The 17955-nt window shown below is 38.2% G+C and overlaps 1 protein-coding gene across 1 annotated transcript in view; it reads right to left on the reverse strand.

Moving 5' to 3' along the window:
* The window catches only part of CAMK4 (calcium/calmodulin dependent protein kinase IV), an 88120-nt gene that overhangs the window by 51595 nt on the left and 18570 nt on the right, over positions 1-17955 (reverse strand). Inside the window, exon 4 of the mRNA XM_026052855.1 lies at positions 8966-9038. Coding sequence (XP_025908640.1) covers positions 8966-9038 — 73 coding nt within the window. The remainder of the gene's footprint in view (positions 1-8965; positions 9039-17955) is intronic.

Here is a 17955-nt window from a genome sequence, read left to right on the forward strand (position 1 = left end):
GGCGGGGAGCAGCGACAGATGCTGGTACATTCTGGGGTACATCTGGGGTACAAACTGGCCTGGCAGCACTGATGCTGAATCTGTTTGCTCTCAGTGAATAAGTGAATATTACTATGTAGTTATGCAGCTATGTCCCTGAATATGGGGTAGCCACTTGGGGGAAACAAAGGTTACTACGATTGCCCAGGTCAGACCGACTTGCAATGTTTAAAGATCTATACTCATTTTAATACTCAGAAAACAAAATATCTTTCACTTAAGCAAAACAAAATGAAACAAAAACAAAGATTAGCAATAATCTCACTCCTTTAACAAATGATAGAACCTAATTTGTAATTAGAGGTTTGTAAATATTTTGGTAAACATATTTAAATAAAAAGCAGATGTTCTCAGTGTAATTTTCAAATTGCGCTTAGATTTATATACTGCATGCTTGCATATCACGTACGTATGCAAATCTGTTTTACCCACTTACATATAACTCCAGTTAGGCATTTAACTGGAAATGTGTAAAAGCAGCTGATTTCTACATGATTCTTTGAAAAGCTTTATATACACTATTTGTGTGAGCTGTATAGCCACAAGCCATGCAGATATCCTTAACATGAAATTTTTGACATTAGCAATTTGTCAACAAGCACAATATTTTACAAAAAAAAAAAATCTGTTCTTTGAGTTTAAGGATGCTTCTAAGAATGTTCATTGCTGAAGACGTATGTTACAATTGATGAATGCATAAATATTACTTCGATTACTGTTCAGGTAGTAGTTCTTCTTCGGACAGACAGCACCACAACATTTGACATCTAACCTGACCTCAAAGTAAAAAGTTCAATACTCTCCTGTGTTTCTGTGCCAATGAGCAAATATTGAGGTGTATTTTTTATGTCTGCAAACAAAACACAAAGTACCAGGAAAAGACAAGAAGAAAAGGAAGAGACTTGAAAAACATTCAATGCTTCATTACTTCAGGACAGATTACTGCAATAAGCAGAATGCTTAATTCACACAACACATATTGCTAACTTTCTCTACAGGGACATCTTGCAGTGATGGACCCATTATGCTCCAATGCTGCACAGTTCAGCAGCGTGAAACTATCGCAAAATCTGTTTTAATAATCTTTTGGGCAATATTGGCACAAGTGAGTAAAATGAATTGCATTTATTTAACACTAACACTCTTCATATACGTCCCCCCACACCAATGTTAGCATTCACTAACATTTTCTAAAAATGGAGAACAGTTCCTTAATATTAATCAAAAGTTAATATTGTTTCAATGCAATTGCTTCTGTGAAAAGAGTTTTCAAAAAATACAGCAGAACTCAAATACATGGTAATTTGAATTTTCTATTAGCTTTTTGCAAAATTATTTCAGATAAACTCATTTGTCCTTAAGAGCCCTGAAAAAGAGCTCATGCTGGCACTACAACCACTGCAAGCCCAGCAATCCTGTCTCCACAGAGGTGCATGTTCCCCTCTTGTGTCCTTCTCAAGCCTCCAAGAGAAAATAGCACCCAGTTGCAGAGGGGCAGAAAGGGCAGGAAGAGTGTTTTGCCTTTGTCTTAATTCTTTAAATCAACAGGACCCCAAAGGAGAAATGCCCCATTTGGAACAGACTTCTATTACATGAGGTCCATACAAAACGGACCTCTTTGTCTCCCAGTTCTGCTCCCAAGAACAGGAGGGCATCTGAAAGTAGCTAACGAAGAGGCCCAGAAATATGCACAATTTTGCACAGATGCTCTTGCTACTTTTTCAGAGGCCAAAGTTTCACAAGACTCGAATGACAGCTTGGGAACAAGCCAAGTAAGATCTGTTGACAGAAGGATACTGGAGCACAAGGGCTGCCCTTGGGGAAAGCTATGCCAGCAGGAGCTCCCCAAACTTGCTGAATCAGAAGTGAAGAAGCAGCAGCCAAAGGCAGAGGTCACATTACAGAGAACTGGTCAGGAGACAAGGTACATACTATGGCCCTAGGAACATCTCCCCTGGCATTAAGGCACACATAACAAGCACCCTTGTGTATTCTCCATCTGTGGTATATTTGCTGTGACAGAACCACCTAACAGATTATAAAACAAAGTTTAAAACAAACGAAAAAGCCAGCAAAAAATAAATATGGAGAAATTTGCCAGGCAGAGAATATTCCATTGACACAATCAGCTCTCGAGGATATTGCAGCTGATACTCTTCTAAGAAGAAACTTCAGGTTTGTGTCTCATCCATAAAAAAGAGCACAGATTATTCCAAGGTCTGCTTTGCTTCAAAAGCAAAGGGAAAACGGCGTCTGTTGAAAGCTGAGGGCCCTGCAGTAGCTGCAGGGCACCCACTCCCAGCTCATGGGCACGGGTATCGACACTTCACCTCACGGCAGCTTCAAAGCGAGCCTGTGATCGGTCCTCACCTCCCAAGCAAGCTTAAGGCTAACAGTGCTGCAGGCTAGCCCAGGGACGTGACAGAGTTGCGGAACTCGGGCAAAGAAAGAAAAGAGATTTAGTGCCCTAATTTTCTGTATTTTACTTTTCCTGGCACAAATCATCATAAAGGTCATACAGGCTTTTTCTGACATACTGATAACCTTTTTTTTTGTTGCTTTTCTAAAAAGGGGATGATTACAAGCTTGCTCATCATTTTTTCCTCCCAGATTACTTCACAAACCATATTTTTAACTACAAATAGCTGGTGTATTGCTTCTGAACTCAAAATTCTTCTGCCTCCTTTTCCAAAATGTCACCACATAAATTTGTCAAAATAATATGTTCAAATAGGAGAGTGCTAGTGTTAAACCAGTGCAATTTTCTTCCAGTTGGTAGGTTATTAAAAAAAATAGAAAAGTAGACCATGCTGGAAAAGAACATATTACAATCTCATACTCCTTAGCACAAAATCACAGTCATGGTTACAAAAATTGTTCCTTGCACTCACAACTCCATATTCCCTCAAGGGTCAAAATTTGCCAAGTCACTAAAATATCAATTTTGAGCAAACAGGAGAAAAATCTGCCAGAACTTTCTCTTCCCCTTTGGGCTATGGCTAAACATGTTTTTCCTTCACCTGGAAAGTGCAGAGATGGATGGCTGGTTTCTGATTGAATTAGACCAGAATAATTGCTGCTTTCCAGTTGTAACTTGCACCACACATCGCAGAAAGCGTCTTGGAAAACCACTCTTTTATACCAGAGAGAGTGCAAAACACACTCAGATCCAGTAGGGAAAGATTTACAAGTATAAATATATATCCTGTTAAAGTGGAAACATTTTGCAAAATCTTATAAGCAGAGGAAGTGAAAATTCTTCAATATCTACAATTATGCACAAGCTCTCTCTTCTTACATAAAGTGTTCACACATTTTATTGCTGTTTTATACCTGTCTTTATCCTGTGATGCAATATATAGCTGTTCCTTCCACTAACTCCATGGAATTTGTCTTGAGGAGACTTCATTTTAAATAGAATTAAACCTTTTTTTTTTTTCTGATTTGTTTCCACTTACCGCTGTGAAAAGTGTGTCTGTTAGACCTGCATAAGCCTAATAATACAACATGTTTGCCGTGTCCACTCCTGAGCTCTGTAACAATTTTACCCTTGATAAAGGTTCAGCCTTGTAGTCAGTTTCTAAACCAAAATCCATCAATGGCCTACATCTGTGACAAGCACTAACTCAATGATTGTACAGGAAAAAAAAAATCCATCCTGAATTTTTACTTATTATTCACTATTATTTGAGTGTTATAACCCCCAAATATTTTAATCAATTTTCCTGGGTCTCAAGTAATCTTTTAAAGTCTGGTTATCTCATTTGGTTTAAGCTTTACTTCTTAGAGATAATAAGGACTCAGGATATATAAAATGTAGTTGCAAGCTGCATGTCTGTGTTTGGTCCTTACCTATGACTGTAGAACTTATTATATGTGACATCAAAGTTCACTGAAATGAATATAAACCTTTAATCTAGACTTTCACTCTCAAACCTGCAAGTATCCTCAGTCTTTGTCATGACAGTTGAGAATTCAGCATACTTCCTACGAATTTAAGCTGACAAGGAATAATATAAAAGTGCAGGCATACAATGGAGTTTGAAATGGCAGGAAAAAAAAGCAGAAATGGAAACGGAGAGGGGCCTGCATGTAGCTTCAGAAAAATGTTCCTATCTAGACAAGATAATAGCCAATCAGAAGAAAACAACCTTTCATAAAATGTGATGGGAAATTAAAGTAAATGACTTTGAAAATAAATATAAAGGATATGTCATTAACTGCCTTAATTACAAAAGGTAAATCATTAAAAATAATTTCAAATTTAAATATAACAGAAAGAATAATTTAACTCTCAAGTAGAAAATTACCACTTTGACACTAGTGCAGACTAGGCAAGAAGGACTGTGGTTTATTATTAACGATAAACACAGGATTTTGAAAGTACGCATTAAAAGAAATTAGAATAATTTTCTTAAGTTTAATCAAAAAAGTAAATTAGTTACAAAAGTTAAAAAGGAGCATGTCCTTTAGAAACAAATGTTTCATTGTCTTCTTTTGACTAACAGCTCAGTAATGTTTTAATTTTACAAACATAAGTAATATCTCCTGCAAGTCAGACAGTGAGATCAGACCCTGGGATATATGCCTGCTGAAACCCACAGGGAAAAAAAAAAGATCTTTCTGTATATATCTTATCCTCTGAGAAAGTGGGAAAGGACAATGATATCCTGAGTGAAACTGTCTTCAAATACATCTCCTTTAAAGAATGAAATTCATTCTGTTCTGAGATTGGATAGGAATAAAACCTCTGCCTGAAATGCGCAGCCAAAGAGCTTAAAAGATGAATGTTGGTTTGCCCTAGTTTTGAGCAAAGCTTTTATTGTGTGAATGAAGCAGTCTCTTTGGTTAAAGAAAAGGGAAGAAAAAGAGAAAAAGCGAAGGTGTGGGAGAGAGAGAAAAAAGGGTAATTTCTTCTCAGAGCAAACTGTTAGATCAGACCATGCTGTGTTAGAGCATGGACCTAGAACAATAGATAAGATGCAACAACCTAGAAAAAGAAAAATCATGGAAAATCATAAAAAAAGCAAAATGCATTCTGTGGTTTCCAGGCAGCAGTGACAGTATAGTGTTTGTTGGTCTCTTTCCTCTTGGGAAGAAACATTTCTATAATTTCCATGCTGTTCTATGATCATGATTCATTTTGTGCTGCTCTCTGTCGTCTTCTCTAATTTCAATAGGCCAGTCATAGCTTGGTAGTTGGGTTTGACAAGAAACAGAAATAGCTAGAAGCTCTATGTGATTTTTTTAAAAAGAATAGAGGTCCATTCAGTTTAATAATTTCAAAGGGAATTAAGCAAAAATGCTTAAGAATTTTTGAAAAATGCACTACACTTTTGATTATATCCTTTTAAGGATATACACTTTTGATTTCTTTACACTTTTGATTTTCTTACACTTTTGATTATATCCTCCTTGAAAATCTAGCCCTCTATTAAATAAAGACATAATAGCTTTCCATGTCAATAATATATTGAAAAGACAGATCCATTACTACAAATTTATAAGAGTCCTTAATGAGGACTTTATAAAACAAGTAGATAGATCAGCACAGGAGTTTAAGAAAATTAAGGCTGAACGCTTTGCTTTTTGTAAAGTCAAAAATATCTACCTAAAGTCAATAAGGTACTAGCTGGCATAGACTTCTGAGTGAAATGTATTATTTAAGAATTGTCTACAGATATATTTTCTTTCATTCTGGAAAGATTGTTCTGCAGTACCTAGAGACAGTTTCTAGAGGTAAGTCCAATGCTATCCACAAAACCCATTCTGCCACAGTATTTCTGTTGGAATTGAAATACTCACACAGCTGGCAAAATCCCAATTTGGGAGCAGCCATGACCACAGTTTTCACAGCTATGGCACGGATGTTCAGTGTCAGCCATAAGAACACAAGTTTATAGCACTTCTACTTAGTGATCAAGTACTGGCATATATAATAGTCCAAAATTAAACTACTCTATGCTCTTACAAAAAGTAAGCTTTTCACCTTTCTCCACCTCTGTTCTGTTGACTTGAACAAAGCTACTGCATTTCTTAGAAGCCGAAGATCTTACCTGGTTCCTGTTTTTAAAAATAAAGAGCTGAAACGTTTTTCAGCAATGTATAATTTTTGCAAAAGAATGGTAAATAATTTGGAACCATCTTAATTGGTGCAGTCCTACTGGAAGAACCATTTGGCCATAAAATAATAATCTGATCTAAACTTAAGAAGCTTATACAAATTCATTATGCTGTGCACCAAATTTAAATACATACTTTGCATGTGGGTGACTCAGTATGCAGTCAGGATAATTCAGAAAGCAGCATGAAGCTAACATGATGGTCTTGTAATGTGTCACATTGCTGCAGTAAATACTTGTTCTTGTTTCTAAATTATGGTGAACGGGCTTACAGACAACATCAAACATGATTTTTAGAGAAGTTTTCCACAATGAGATAGTTCATTCCCATCTCAGGTAACTACAATGGAATTGGTCTTTTCTCTCTGAATAAACACATTGTCACTCCCTATACAGCCTTCCTATCAACTCTATAACTCTATATACATACATACTCAACATCAACTTTTCCTCACCATGGGGTAGCTCCAATGGAGGGTACTCATTGCCCCCAATCCTATATTCAAGACAGTTCCTTTCACATTCTGCACTTCCCTGTCCAATCTGTACAGATCCTGCTTGGCTCATCACTATACTGCGAAAAAGCCATTCCAAGTGACCTCTCTTCTCCAAGATATTGACAATGGGAGCTTGTTTGAAGAGTCAGGTATTCTTGGAGAACAACCAAAGTTCCTTGGCTTCCTGCCTGCACTGTCTGCACTCCTACGAGTGCTTTTAGCTACCCCTTCACAAGGCCTTCACAACCTGTTGCCTACTTAACCACTTCACTCCAAACATCTGCTGTAGACAACCACACTACATAAATACTACATAAATAAATAATAACCCTGGATACCAGTACAGATTAGGGGTGGACCTGCTGGAGAGCAGCCCTGCAGAGAGGGACCTGGGCGTTGTGGTGGATGACAAGATGACCATGAGGCAGCAGTGTGCCCTGGTGGCCAAGAAGGCCAACGGGATCCTGGGGTGCATTAAGAAGAGCGTCTCCAGCAGGTCGAGGGAAGTGATCATCCCCCTGTACACAGCCCTGGTGAGGCCATATCTGGAGACTGTGTCCAGTTCTGGGCTCCCCAGTGCAAGAGGGATGTGGAGCTGCTGGAGAGAGTCCAGCGCAGGGCTACCAGGATGATCAGGGGCCTGGAACATCTGCCCTATGAGCAAAGGGTGAGGGAGCTGGGCCTGTTCAGTCTGGAGAAGAGAAGGCTGAGGGGGGACCTGGTCAGTGTCTATAAATACCTCAAGGGAGGCAGTGAGGAGGAGGGGGCGGCCTCTTTTCAGTGGTGGCCAGTGACAGGACTAGAGGAAATGGCCACAAGCTGAGGCACCAAAAGTTCCACAGGAACTTAAGGAAACACTTCTTGACAGTGAGGGTGCCAGAGCCCTGGCACAGGCTGCCCAGAGAGGTTGTGGAGTCTCCTTCTTTGGAGATCTTTAAAACCCGCTTGGATGCAGCCCTGTGCCCCGTGCTCTAGGTGACCCTGCGTGAGCAGGGGGGTTGGACTAGATGAGCTCTGAGGTCCCTTCCAACCTTAAGCATTCTATCATTCTATGATTTTATGATTCTAAATCAAAATATATTAACTGACTCTAAAGTTAAACGACCGGACAAAACCTTTAGCCTGTATCTCTCCTTCTACTTAGCTAATATTGCATTTGCAGAAAGCAGAGCAATTCGCCTCAAGTCTTCTGAGTATCCTAATTGGCCAGTTTTTCATTGTCCATCTCTTGCTCACTGGAAGTGACTGATGCTAGTGTGTACACTAATTAATTTCTTATGCACATTTTTAGCATCTGACTGCTGGCCTAGGAAACTCTGCTGTGAAATCGGATGGGACAGTTAAAAGCGGTTAAGAAATATTGATAACATACAGTAGTATGAAGTGTAGCTCTTAGAAGACTTTGCCTCGTTGCCTCAAAGACATTTAAACTTTTCTCTAAGTTGTGCTGTGCCATGGAAGACTGTTATCTCTCTTTTTTGAATGTGAAACAATTCTACAAAACTTGAAATTTTTAAAAATCACACACAATGGAAAGGAAGAGGTTACATTAGGCACTGCACAACCTACTGATCACAAATTTAACAATATTACTGCAAATCTGAGCATATCTAATTTAAGGAGCTCTGAAAACTATTTTTGATTGGATACTTTGTAATCTATACTATCCATCTCCTCAGGAGCGCACTTTCTTGCTATGTTTCCTTGAAGACTGTTTCTCTGAATGCTTCTGCATAGCATCAAAAAGTGTGAATGTTCATTTCCAGGCAACAACTTCAAATCAAGCATAACTATTTTCATGGTAATACTCTGCATGAATCTCTAACTTGAATTCATGTAACCTAACTCTTTACCACCTAACACATTCAATCAATCTATCATCCATTTAAGGTGAGAGGGAGAGTAATGTACTCTCTTTTGTTTAAGATTCCATGCAAACTACTGCTATCTACTCATCCAAAAATGAATGGGAGACTAGATAAGTGCCAATGATTTCAAATTGCTTTTGGAGCTCACATACCAGTGCAGAACTCCAAAGGTTTTTGAAACTAAATAGAGGCAAAGAACATTCACTCAGCTCCAAAAGATGAGCCCTAACTCTATTGCTGACTGCCATCCAAGGTCACTTTTTCCCCTTCACAGCATCAGTATCCTAACAAAAAAATCAATATAAAAAGTAATTATTGAAGGCAAATTGTGCAAACTATTCTTTAGTGAACTTCTCTGCTTCTTTCACAACTGTGTATTCATTGAGCTATTTTAGGTGAAAGATTAGGTGCTGAGCATATGATGCTAGACAATACTCACAGCAACTGCCTCCAGGATTTGTTTAACAGCATCAGCAGCATCTCGTTCACTGTAATAACCCTTTTCCACAATCCTACAGAAAAGGCAACAGGAGAAACTGTGTTAAGGATTAAAGTATATAAACTGTGCAAGTTAAAGCTTATTTTGAAAAGTGTACAAGAAAACAATCAAATTTAAGCACTCCTAGGAGTCCTTAAAGAATAAAAACATCCCATTTATAATCAAGGTTATCTGTGTTTCACAGTTAAATGAGAAACTGGAGTTTAAATACCAATTCAGTACAGAATTCATAATGTACGTATTGCCAGTTGAAATATTTTTTGATTCAATAGATATTAAAATTCTGGGAACAGCAGTTACACTCAGATGAACCAAGTATCCCTTTGGTATTCCTTAGGAGCTGCTTTTTTGCACTTGGACTTAACTTAAGCTGTGTTTAAGTGCTCATTTATTCCCCAACTCCTCAAAAAACCCAGCTATTAATGAGATGAACAATTGTCTTTAGTTTCCCACTGTTATAAAGCTGGAGGCTCTGTAGTCAACACACACGCTCATGGTTTAGTTAAAACCTTTTTTTCTTCTTAATGTAGATCTCCAGTATATTGTATTTATTTTGCATAAATGACACTTGATGTGATAAATGTCTTGACTATGCGCAGCTTCTGGTGAGTTCAACAATATTTATCAGTGCCAAAGATCTCCAAAAATCTATTTTTCAATGATGTAAAAAAAAAAAAAAAAAAAGAAAAAGAAAATCAAGCTTTCTTCTTTAATAATGTTCTTTCCTTGGAATCTTAAATGATAAAACATTAACCTAGTGTGGTGTTTCAGAAATATCTATAACAGGCAGAAAATGTAATGCAGTTTTCCTCCCAAAATCCATGTATACTTTTAGAGATCCTTCAGAACAATGTTGGCAGTGACACAGATTTTGGAAACTGATTTAGGATTTGATATTCCTCCAGAATATACACTAGCATTACAAAATGAACCCAAATATAAATGCACAGTTCAGTTGCATTGAACTGTACTAATCTGACAAGTAATCCATAATTTAAACTTAAAAATTAGTTTTAAGTTAAACTTAAACATAATTAAAACTTAAAAATGCTCCAGTTAAGAAACTCAGCAGTATTTTTATAACCACACCTACCTATACACAGTAATTGTGAACCACAATAACTCTCCCTTAGAAAATTACATCACAGGTACTCTTGACTTGAAGTTTCGGTTTTATATCATATTCATTTTTTCAAAGATCAAGAAAATACTCACAGCTGTTTTCTAGAGGCAGTATTTGTGGTGCCTCGTTACACATTTTATAAAGTGATCTACCACAGGCACAGTAGTTAATTTTACAAAACAATGCAGGAAGAGCCCCATGAATCAGGAAAGAACAAGTCTGTAATGCTCGAAGCCAACAGTCTTCAGTGCTTCCAGAAACCTTCTGCCCCAGGGTCCAGAATAGAAATTTTCTGATCCCACTCCCCTTTTACAGTATTTTTTCATCACTCCTGTTGCTAGACTCATACTGAGCTACCTCTGAAGCAGTTCCCTTCAGTTTCACTATGATGACAAAAAAAAAGTTGTGATTAATATGCATAAGAAAACCGCCACTACTTACTCTCTATGACCTTTGGTGCAGTATGAATGAATGCAAAAGTGTGAATAAACCTTGAGACTTGAGACATGTCTCGCAAACATGATGCTCTAGACAATAGTCTATATTGATCAGGAAGCTCTGCAGTGGAACCACCAACCTGTCTTCCTGGACTCTACAATGCCACCAGTAGGTTCTTCCCCCTAAAGGGTGGGGGATATGTTAATGTGACCCTCAGCTTCCACATTAGTTTATTTTTTATAATATATCCCATTATGCATTGCAGGAAAAAATCAGAAAGCAGAAAACTGAAAGTCTGCACATGAAATTGTTACAGGAATGCTGGCCTGCCAAAAGTGCATGGGGTTTAATTCCAATACCCCAGAGCTTGGGGTCATCACAAGGAAGGACAGCCCCCAACTCATGAGTGAGGGAAATGAGTTGTCTCTCCAGGTCTTAAGCAAAGACACCAGAACGGCAGCAAGGTCTCCCTCTGCATGTGACCTCAGAAATATACGAGGCACAAGGGTAGGTTTCTTTTATGCAGCAGCATTTACATTTCTCTGATTTTTCCCATGTATGTGACTAAAATCGGAGAAAAACATGGCAATGCAGTAATAATTTCATTTACATTTCCCTTTGGAGCTGATGAATTTCCAATGTTGCCATGCAGTCTAAAACCAACACTCATTCCTTCCCCTCTAAAGAGATACATCTTCAAAATGAAAAAAAGACATTTTGTTTTTTTGTATTCCCCTCAACTCACCAAAACCAAAAGAAGTTCCTAGCTACCTGTCAGTGCAGAAGCAGAACTACCAATTACCTGATCCCTTGAAACAAGAGAGATCAAAGATATACTCAAAACTGACATCCTGATTCAGACAACTATATGTCAGTATTGATAAGATTGATTATGTATGTGCCTTTTAAACAGAGTACATAGACATTAAAGACAAAGCCCTTGTGAATTTACAGTTTGAATAAACAACTTATAATGACATATGCAGTCTTGCTTTGGGACAGCATTAAAAACAACCGTAGAAAATAATATTTTGCATGCAAGTCATCACATTACATTACACGTGAATAATATATGCACAGCTTATGTTACATGCAGTTACCTTTTTTTTTTTTCACAAGTCTGGAGACTAGACATATCTATTCTTAAATAATATTATTCCAGTAAATAGAATATCTAATCTTCTGTAACAGCAAGAACGTGAGATAACATATACAACTCACTATGGATGCGAACTTATTTTTAAGGGGCAGTCTGCTGTAAAACTCCAAACTGGCTCTATGTGAGGCAGCAATAAAAAAGACTCCAGTTTAGATCTAGTAATAATCCTAACAGATCATTTGCATAGTATTTTTGCATCTTTTTGTGATAGTTTACAGGAGGTAAATGGTAGGTGTGACAATTTGCTTATTATAATAGTCCTCCTACCTGAGACTAACAAAACGTCTCTTTCACAGGAGTTTTGTGGTTTGAGCCTTCCGATGAACACTGCCTCGTTGCCTTTTTTTTGTGAGAGAAGGAAAAACCTACAAGCATACTGTATTTTGTCAACATGGAAAGGAAACATTATACCTTGCTCACACAACGATCCTTAACAAAAACATGAATAAGAAAGCCTAAAACTTCATTGAGAGTTCACAATAAAGAAACAATAAGGAGCTATTAAGTACTGTCTTTGACATATCAATGAAAGAGCGAGATAGACCAAAAAGCTATATTTGGGATCACAAACAACCAGGTCAAGATAAAGATTCAAATTGAAGACGATGATCAAACAAACAAGCATATGACATTCTAACCACATTTGTGTACAATCATATTGTTATAGTTTCATAAAAGCATTTATTGACAGATGCTGATCCCTACATTGTACACAGCCAAACATCTTACAAAGTACATACTGATGAAAGTATTAATATTTCAGATATTTATAGGTATGAAGTTAGGATTGCATGGCTGCAAATGTCCATTTTTTTCAGAGTTTTTGCTTTTAACTTTTTGAAAAGATATTGATGAGTGCAAGGTGCGGTGGATCAAGAACTAGCTGGATGGCAGAGCTCAGAGGGTGGTGATAAATGGGGCCAATTCCAGTTGGAGGCCTGTGGCCAGTGGTGTCCCCCAGGGGTCAGTACTGGGCCCGGTGCTGTTCAACTTGTTCATCAATGACCTGGACGAGGGCACTGAGTGCACTCTGAGCAAGTTTGCAGATGACACCAAGCTGGGTGGAGTGGCCGACACTCCAGAGGGCTGTGCTGCCATCCAGAGGGACCTGGACAGGCTGGAGAGTTGGGCAGAGAGGAACCTCATGAGGTTCAATAAGGACAAGTGCAGGGTCCTGCACCTGGGGAGGAATAACCCCAGGCACCAGGACAGAATAGGGGCTGACCTGCTGGAAAGCAGCTCCACGGAGAGGGACCTGGGAGTCCTGGTTGACACCAAGTTAGCCATGAGGCAGCAGTGCCCTCGTGGCCAGGAAGGCCAATGGGATCCTGGCTGCATCAGGAGGATGTTGGCAGCAGGTGGAGGGAGGGGATCCTGCCCCTCTGCTCAGCTCTGGGGAGGCCGCACCTGGAGTATTGAGGGCAGTTCTGGGCTCCCCAGGACAAGAGGCACGTGGAGCTTCTCGAGAGGGTCCAGAGAAGGGCAACCAGGATGATTAAGGGAATGGAACATCTCCCGTACAGGAGAGGCTGAGTGAGCCGGGCCTGTTTTCCCTGGAGAAGAGAAGGCTCAGAGGGGATATGATTAATGTGTATAAGTTCAGGAAGGGAGAATGCAGGGAGGAAGGGGACAGGCTGTTCTCACTGGTGGCCAGTGATAGGACGAGGGGTAATGGCCATAAGCTGGAGCACAGGAAGTTCCATCTTCAGGTGAGGAGCAACTTCTTTCCTGTGAGGGTGACAGAGCAGTGGAACAGGCTGCCCAGGGAGGTTGTGGAGTCTCCTTCTCTGGAGGTCTTCCAAACCCACCTGGATGCCACTCTGTGCCACATGCTGTAGGTGTGCCTGCTGGAGCAGGAAGGTTGGACTAGATGATCTCTAGAGGTCCCTTCCAACCTTGAATATTCTGTTATTCTGTGATTGCATCAGAATGTTTTAATTATCCAACATGTCAATATAGAAATCCAGAGAAAGCACTATAAAACATTTCCAGACTGATGTTACTGTTACTCGGATAATCAAGAGACCCTAGTCTGAATTTTAGTGAATGTAAATATGCTGTTTAGTTGTAGATTAAGAGAATATTGTTTTAGCTGTATATCAGAAAGTGCTTTTGTGGCAGCACACAGTGCCTTCTTTGGGGCCATGACATCAAGCACCAGGAGCCTTAAAATACAACCTTATTTAATCGTACTTCCCAAACATGTGCAAACATATTTGAGACATATTTGTATCCTTACAGAAAGAGGAAAAAAGAGATTGTCCTTGTCATTTTTCCTTTTCACTGCCCCCGGAGACAGGAGCTCTCTCTTTGGCAGCGCAGGACAGTGGGATGAGTAGATCCTGGGCTTGGGCTGCCCTGTTAACCTGACACGACTCCTAAGGCCAGAGGCATAAAATGAATACAGCAGGACAACTCACACTACCAAATAAAGGGAAAGTTAGTTTCTGGAGCTGGAATAACATATTTCCCGTAGTCATTTCTCTCACAGAGAATATTGAAAGGTGTCTGATAAAATAAGTTATTCAGTTTTCCAGAGGAGGTTACTGTAGCTACTGGCCATCTGCAGTGTTACTCTGCTGCAAAAGCAGGAAGGTTTCTCTGCTGTTCGAATTTTCATTATTCAAGACTTTTTTTATTTCAGGCTCTGCATAAAATAGTAACAAATTTTACAAACTTTTTCACTCTGCTTCTGCAACCTGCAATGTAGATAGAAAAGCTCATGCACTGAATTGTGTTCTTTTTCAAACAAACTTCTTAGAGCTTGGTACACTTCAACTTGACACATCTGTATGAAGCCACTGAAAGTAATGCATCTCATAATAAAAGGATGCATGTAGTGGCTGTATTTATTCTATTGAAACTCTGTTACTCATATGAAAAGAATAAAAGAAAGAGTACTGAGTAGTAATCAGGTAATGAGAAGAAATTACAAAGGGGAGTAATGAAGTGTGACAAAGAAAATATGACCAAGGTTGAAAATTTGAAGGAACTGAGAATATTTACACTACAACATAGAAAAACAAGAGGCTAGGGATCTTACAGGTGTCAAAATTTGTTATAAAAAAGGAATCAGCTTTTGGATAAATTTCCAAAAAGATTTTTTTCTTAATATTGAATCTAAATCTGACTCCCTGGCTGGTGTGGGAGAATGTTTGAGAATGGTGCCGGAGCACAGGTGAACAACCTGCCCACACAGCGCAGCTTTGGTGTCACACATTTTAAACACATTGCCCTGGAGCTCATTCTACAACATCATTTACCTCCCAAGAAAGGTAAAGCAGAAACAAACGGCCGGCAAGTTCTGAACAAACATTTTAGTGCTCTGAATATTTCGATAACTATATTGCTTCCTAAAATATTTTGGTTTCCTCTTATGTTCCTGCCATGATGGAAACAGGAAAAGCAAACAAATATATGCACAAAATTTATGAAACATTCATATCTTAACTGGTTTCAGTGCCAGTTAAGCACTGAAGCACATTGGTTTTACAATTATAGGCACTGAATCACCACCAAAGTTGTGACAAATAGCTCTTGGCTCAAGTAGAGAATTCCCTACTTGGCTTTAGGTATATATCAGAGCTCGGTGTCTGCACAAAGATGCCAATAGGTCTTCACATTCCCCTCCTCATCCCCCTCAAAAAAAAAAAAAAAAAGTTAAGTTTATTAGAAAGTGTGGAAATCACAGCTAAGGGTTCTCCAGTTACTATTTACATTAACAGATGCATCTATTTTCCCCTTTCTCTGGCATATGGGTCACATCTATATCCCAACAATAAGGCCTTGTCAGGAAAAGAGAATGTGTTTCTCAAAGACACTGAAATCCCAAGGTATCTTGGTATTAACACCTTTAGCCAAACTCCAGAGCTCTGGGGCACCAACCTGGCTTTTCTTTGACAGCCTTGCCCAATTCCCAGAGTTGATCAGTGACATACAGCTTGGATCCAGCTAGGACACACTCCCACTCACAATTCCTGCAACATCATCCTAATACCCACATAAGCCAAAAGCACATTTTAAGTGAAAATGCCTTTAAATTAAAAGCTTTCCAAGTTAAGAACTACCAAGTTTTGGTATTACACAAGTTCACATTTAGAACACAGCAGGCAGCCAGCAAAATACTCGGAGGAGACACTTCTCTCACCAGAAAGCACAGGTGGAGGCGCTTCTCAGAAGTCTAGCAGTACTGTAATTGCATTATTATCACTACTTGAGTTGTTTCTTCATTTATAAAGCTGTAAATGTGTGTGTTCTGGTGATTGGTGTTTGATCTAATCTAAGTGCATGCATTGGTCATACTTTAAATAATATATTATATATAAACATTAAAAAATATTAAACTAGACTATCTCTCATCTTGAAAGAACATTAGAGCCAAGCAGATATTTGCTTAGAGTAGCTCTGTCCAGTGTTAGAAAATGAAATTCTGAACACAAACAAGCACAAAGATATTACTATAGACATGGTACAGGAAGGAAATACCAGAAAGCAACAGAAAGAAAACAAGCTTCAGTTTGTGGTTAGTTTAGTTTAATTAGTAACAGAAAGACTACAAAAGCTATAAAGCTTTTCTTTATTCTGTAAATTACTGATTTTTAACACTGCTGCAGATGAAATCAACAGATACTGCATGTGTTACTACGACATCAAGTGGAACTTTTATCAGAGATATTTTATGTGTTAAGTTTGTCTTCCGTTACTCAAAAAACAGAGTCAAGTCAGAGCTCCTTTTTCCAAGTCCAGAGGTAGGATTGTGTCTTGCTCCTATGAAAAAGAGAGTCCAAAGACTCTTCTAATTCACGTTCAAGAGACAAAATGCCACCACAGAATAAGACATATGTTCAAAATGATGGAGATGATCCTCTCTGCTACCACTTTGCTAAAAAGCGCACATTTCAGTTACTGCTGAATTCCATTATTATTTTTGGTATCTCTCCGCAGTATGCCTGGAGGTTTCAGGAAATTCTTGAAAGAGTATCAGATTAAACATATGTCTCAGAGGAAATGGTAAGAAATTTGAAACAGAAGTTAGTCAAGAATAGGTCAGTAGCAATATTTTTAGATGGTGTTCATGGTACTTAATCAACAGGCAAATGAGGAAGCAAGTCTGTGTTCAAGGCAACAAAGTTCAGCCAGGGAGAATATATGACTGCCATAATAGTTTCAAGCTGAAGAAAAAAGAAATTCATGGAAAATATTCTCATTAATCTTCAGGCATTGTGAGCAAAATGAAGTTAAAATAGAGGTGAGGCTTTCTTTGTTTCCTCCCTGATATTAGTATTTCAAAAAGGGATATATCAAAGATTCAATCAAAATGCAATAAATATCAATAAAATCTGAACAAAAAAAAAAGACCATTTTCAAAAAGAAGAAAGGTAATAAAAGACAGAAATCAGATTTCATTTGTGCAGCAAGACCTGTACCTGTTAGTGATACTAAGTAAGTTAATTGTTTGGAGCAAAGCCAAAAGATCAATAAAATGATAAAAAAAAAAAAAAAACTTATGAAATATGCCATATGATGCAAAAGACAGGCAAAATTAAGAGTATCAAGAAATTATATTTAGGAAAAGAACCATGAAGGCACAGAAGGGCAAAGGGAACAGACAAGAAAAAATGTAACTGAAATCATCATAAAAGAAATCATTACTCCAAAATGGAAGAACTACAGGGAAAAAATAAGTCATAATAATAATCAAAAGGCTTAATAAAATAAAATGAGAAGAGGCTACTCGGTACTTATCTAATCAGACTTTTGAACAGTCTAAAATTTACTGATTAGCAACAAAAATACTTTAAAAAGCAACTATTTTGACAGACATTTACTTATAGAAATGATAAATAACTTCAGGGGCAGTTTTTCCCCAGAAGTTTTTGAGCCACATAATCATTCTGCATTCCCTTAAAGTCATTGAATTTAAGCTTTTTTCCACTGTGATTTTTGACTCATATTAAAATGTCTGATTCCACTTAATTGAGCTGAAATTCAGATAATTCAGTGACATCTGAGAGTTAATGGAGTCAACTCTGCCTTTAGCTTTCTCCTCTTACACAGAGAGGAGGTGAAATTAGGAGCAGATTATAAATCTGCCTTTTAAAACTACCCACATTATTTTTTATTACTTTATGATTTCAAATCAATTCATAATATGAAGTCATCCAAAAAACAAATAGAACACCTCTATTCTCTCTCCCTCCCCTTCCTTCC

Source organism: Nothoprocta perdicaria, unplaced genomic scaffold (genome assembly GCF_003342845.1).
Source record: "Nothoprocta perdicaria isolate Ctin4 unplaced genomic scaffold, notPer1 scaffold_92, whole genome shotgun sequence".
Taxonomy (NCBI): Eukaryota; Metazoa; Chordata; class Aves; order Tinamiformes; family Tinamidae; genus Nothoprocta; species Nothoprocta perdicaria.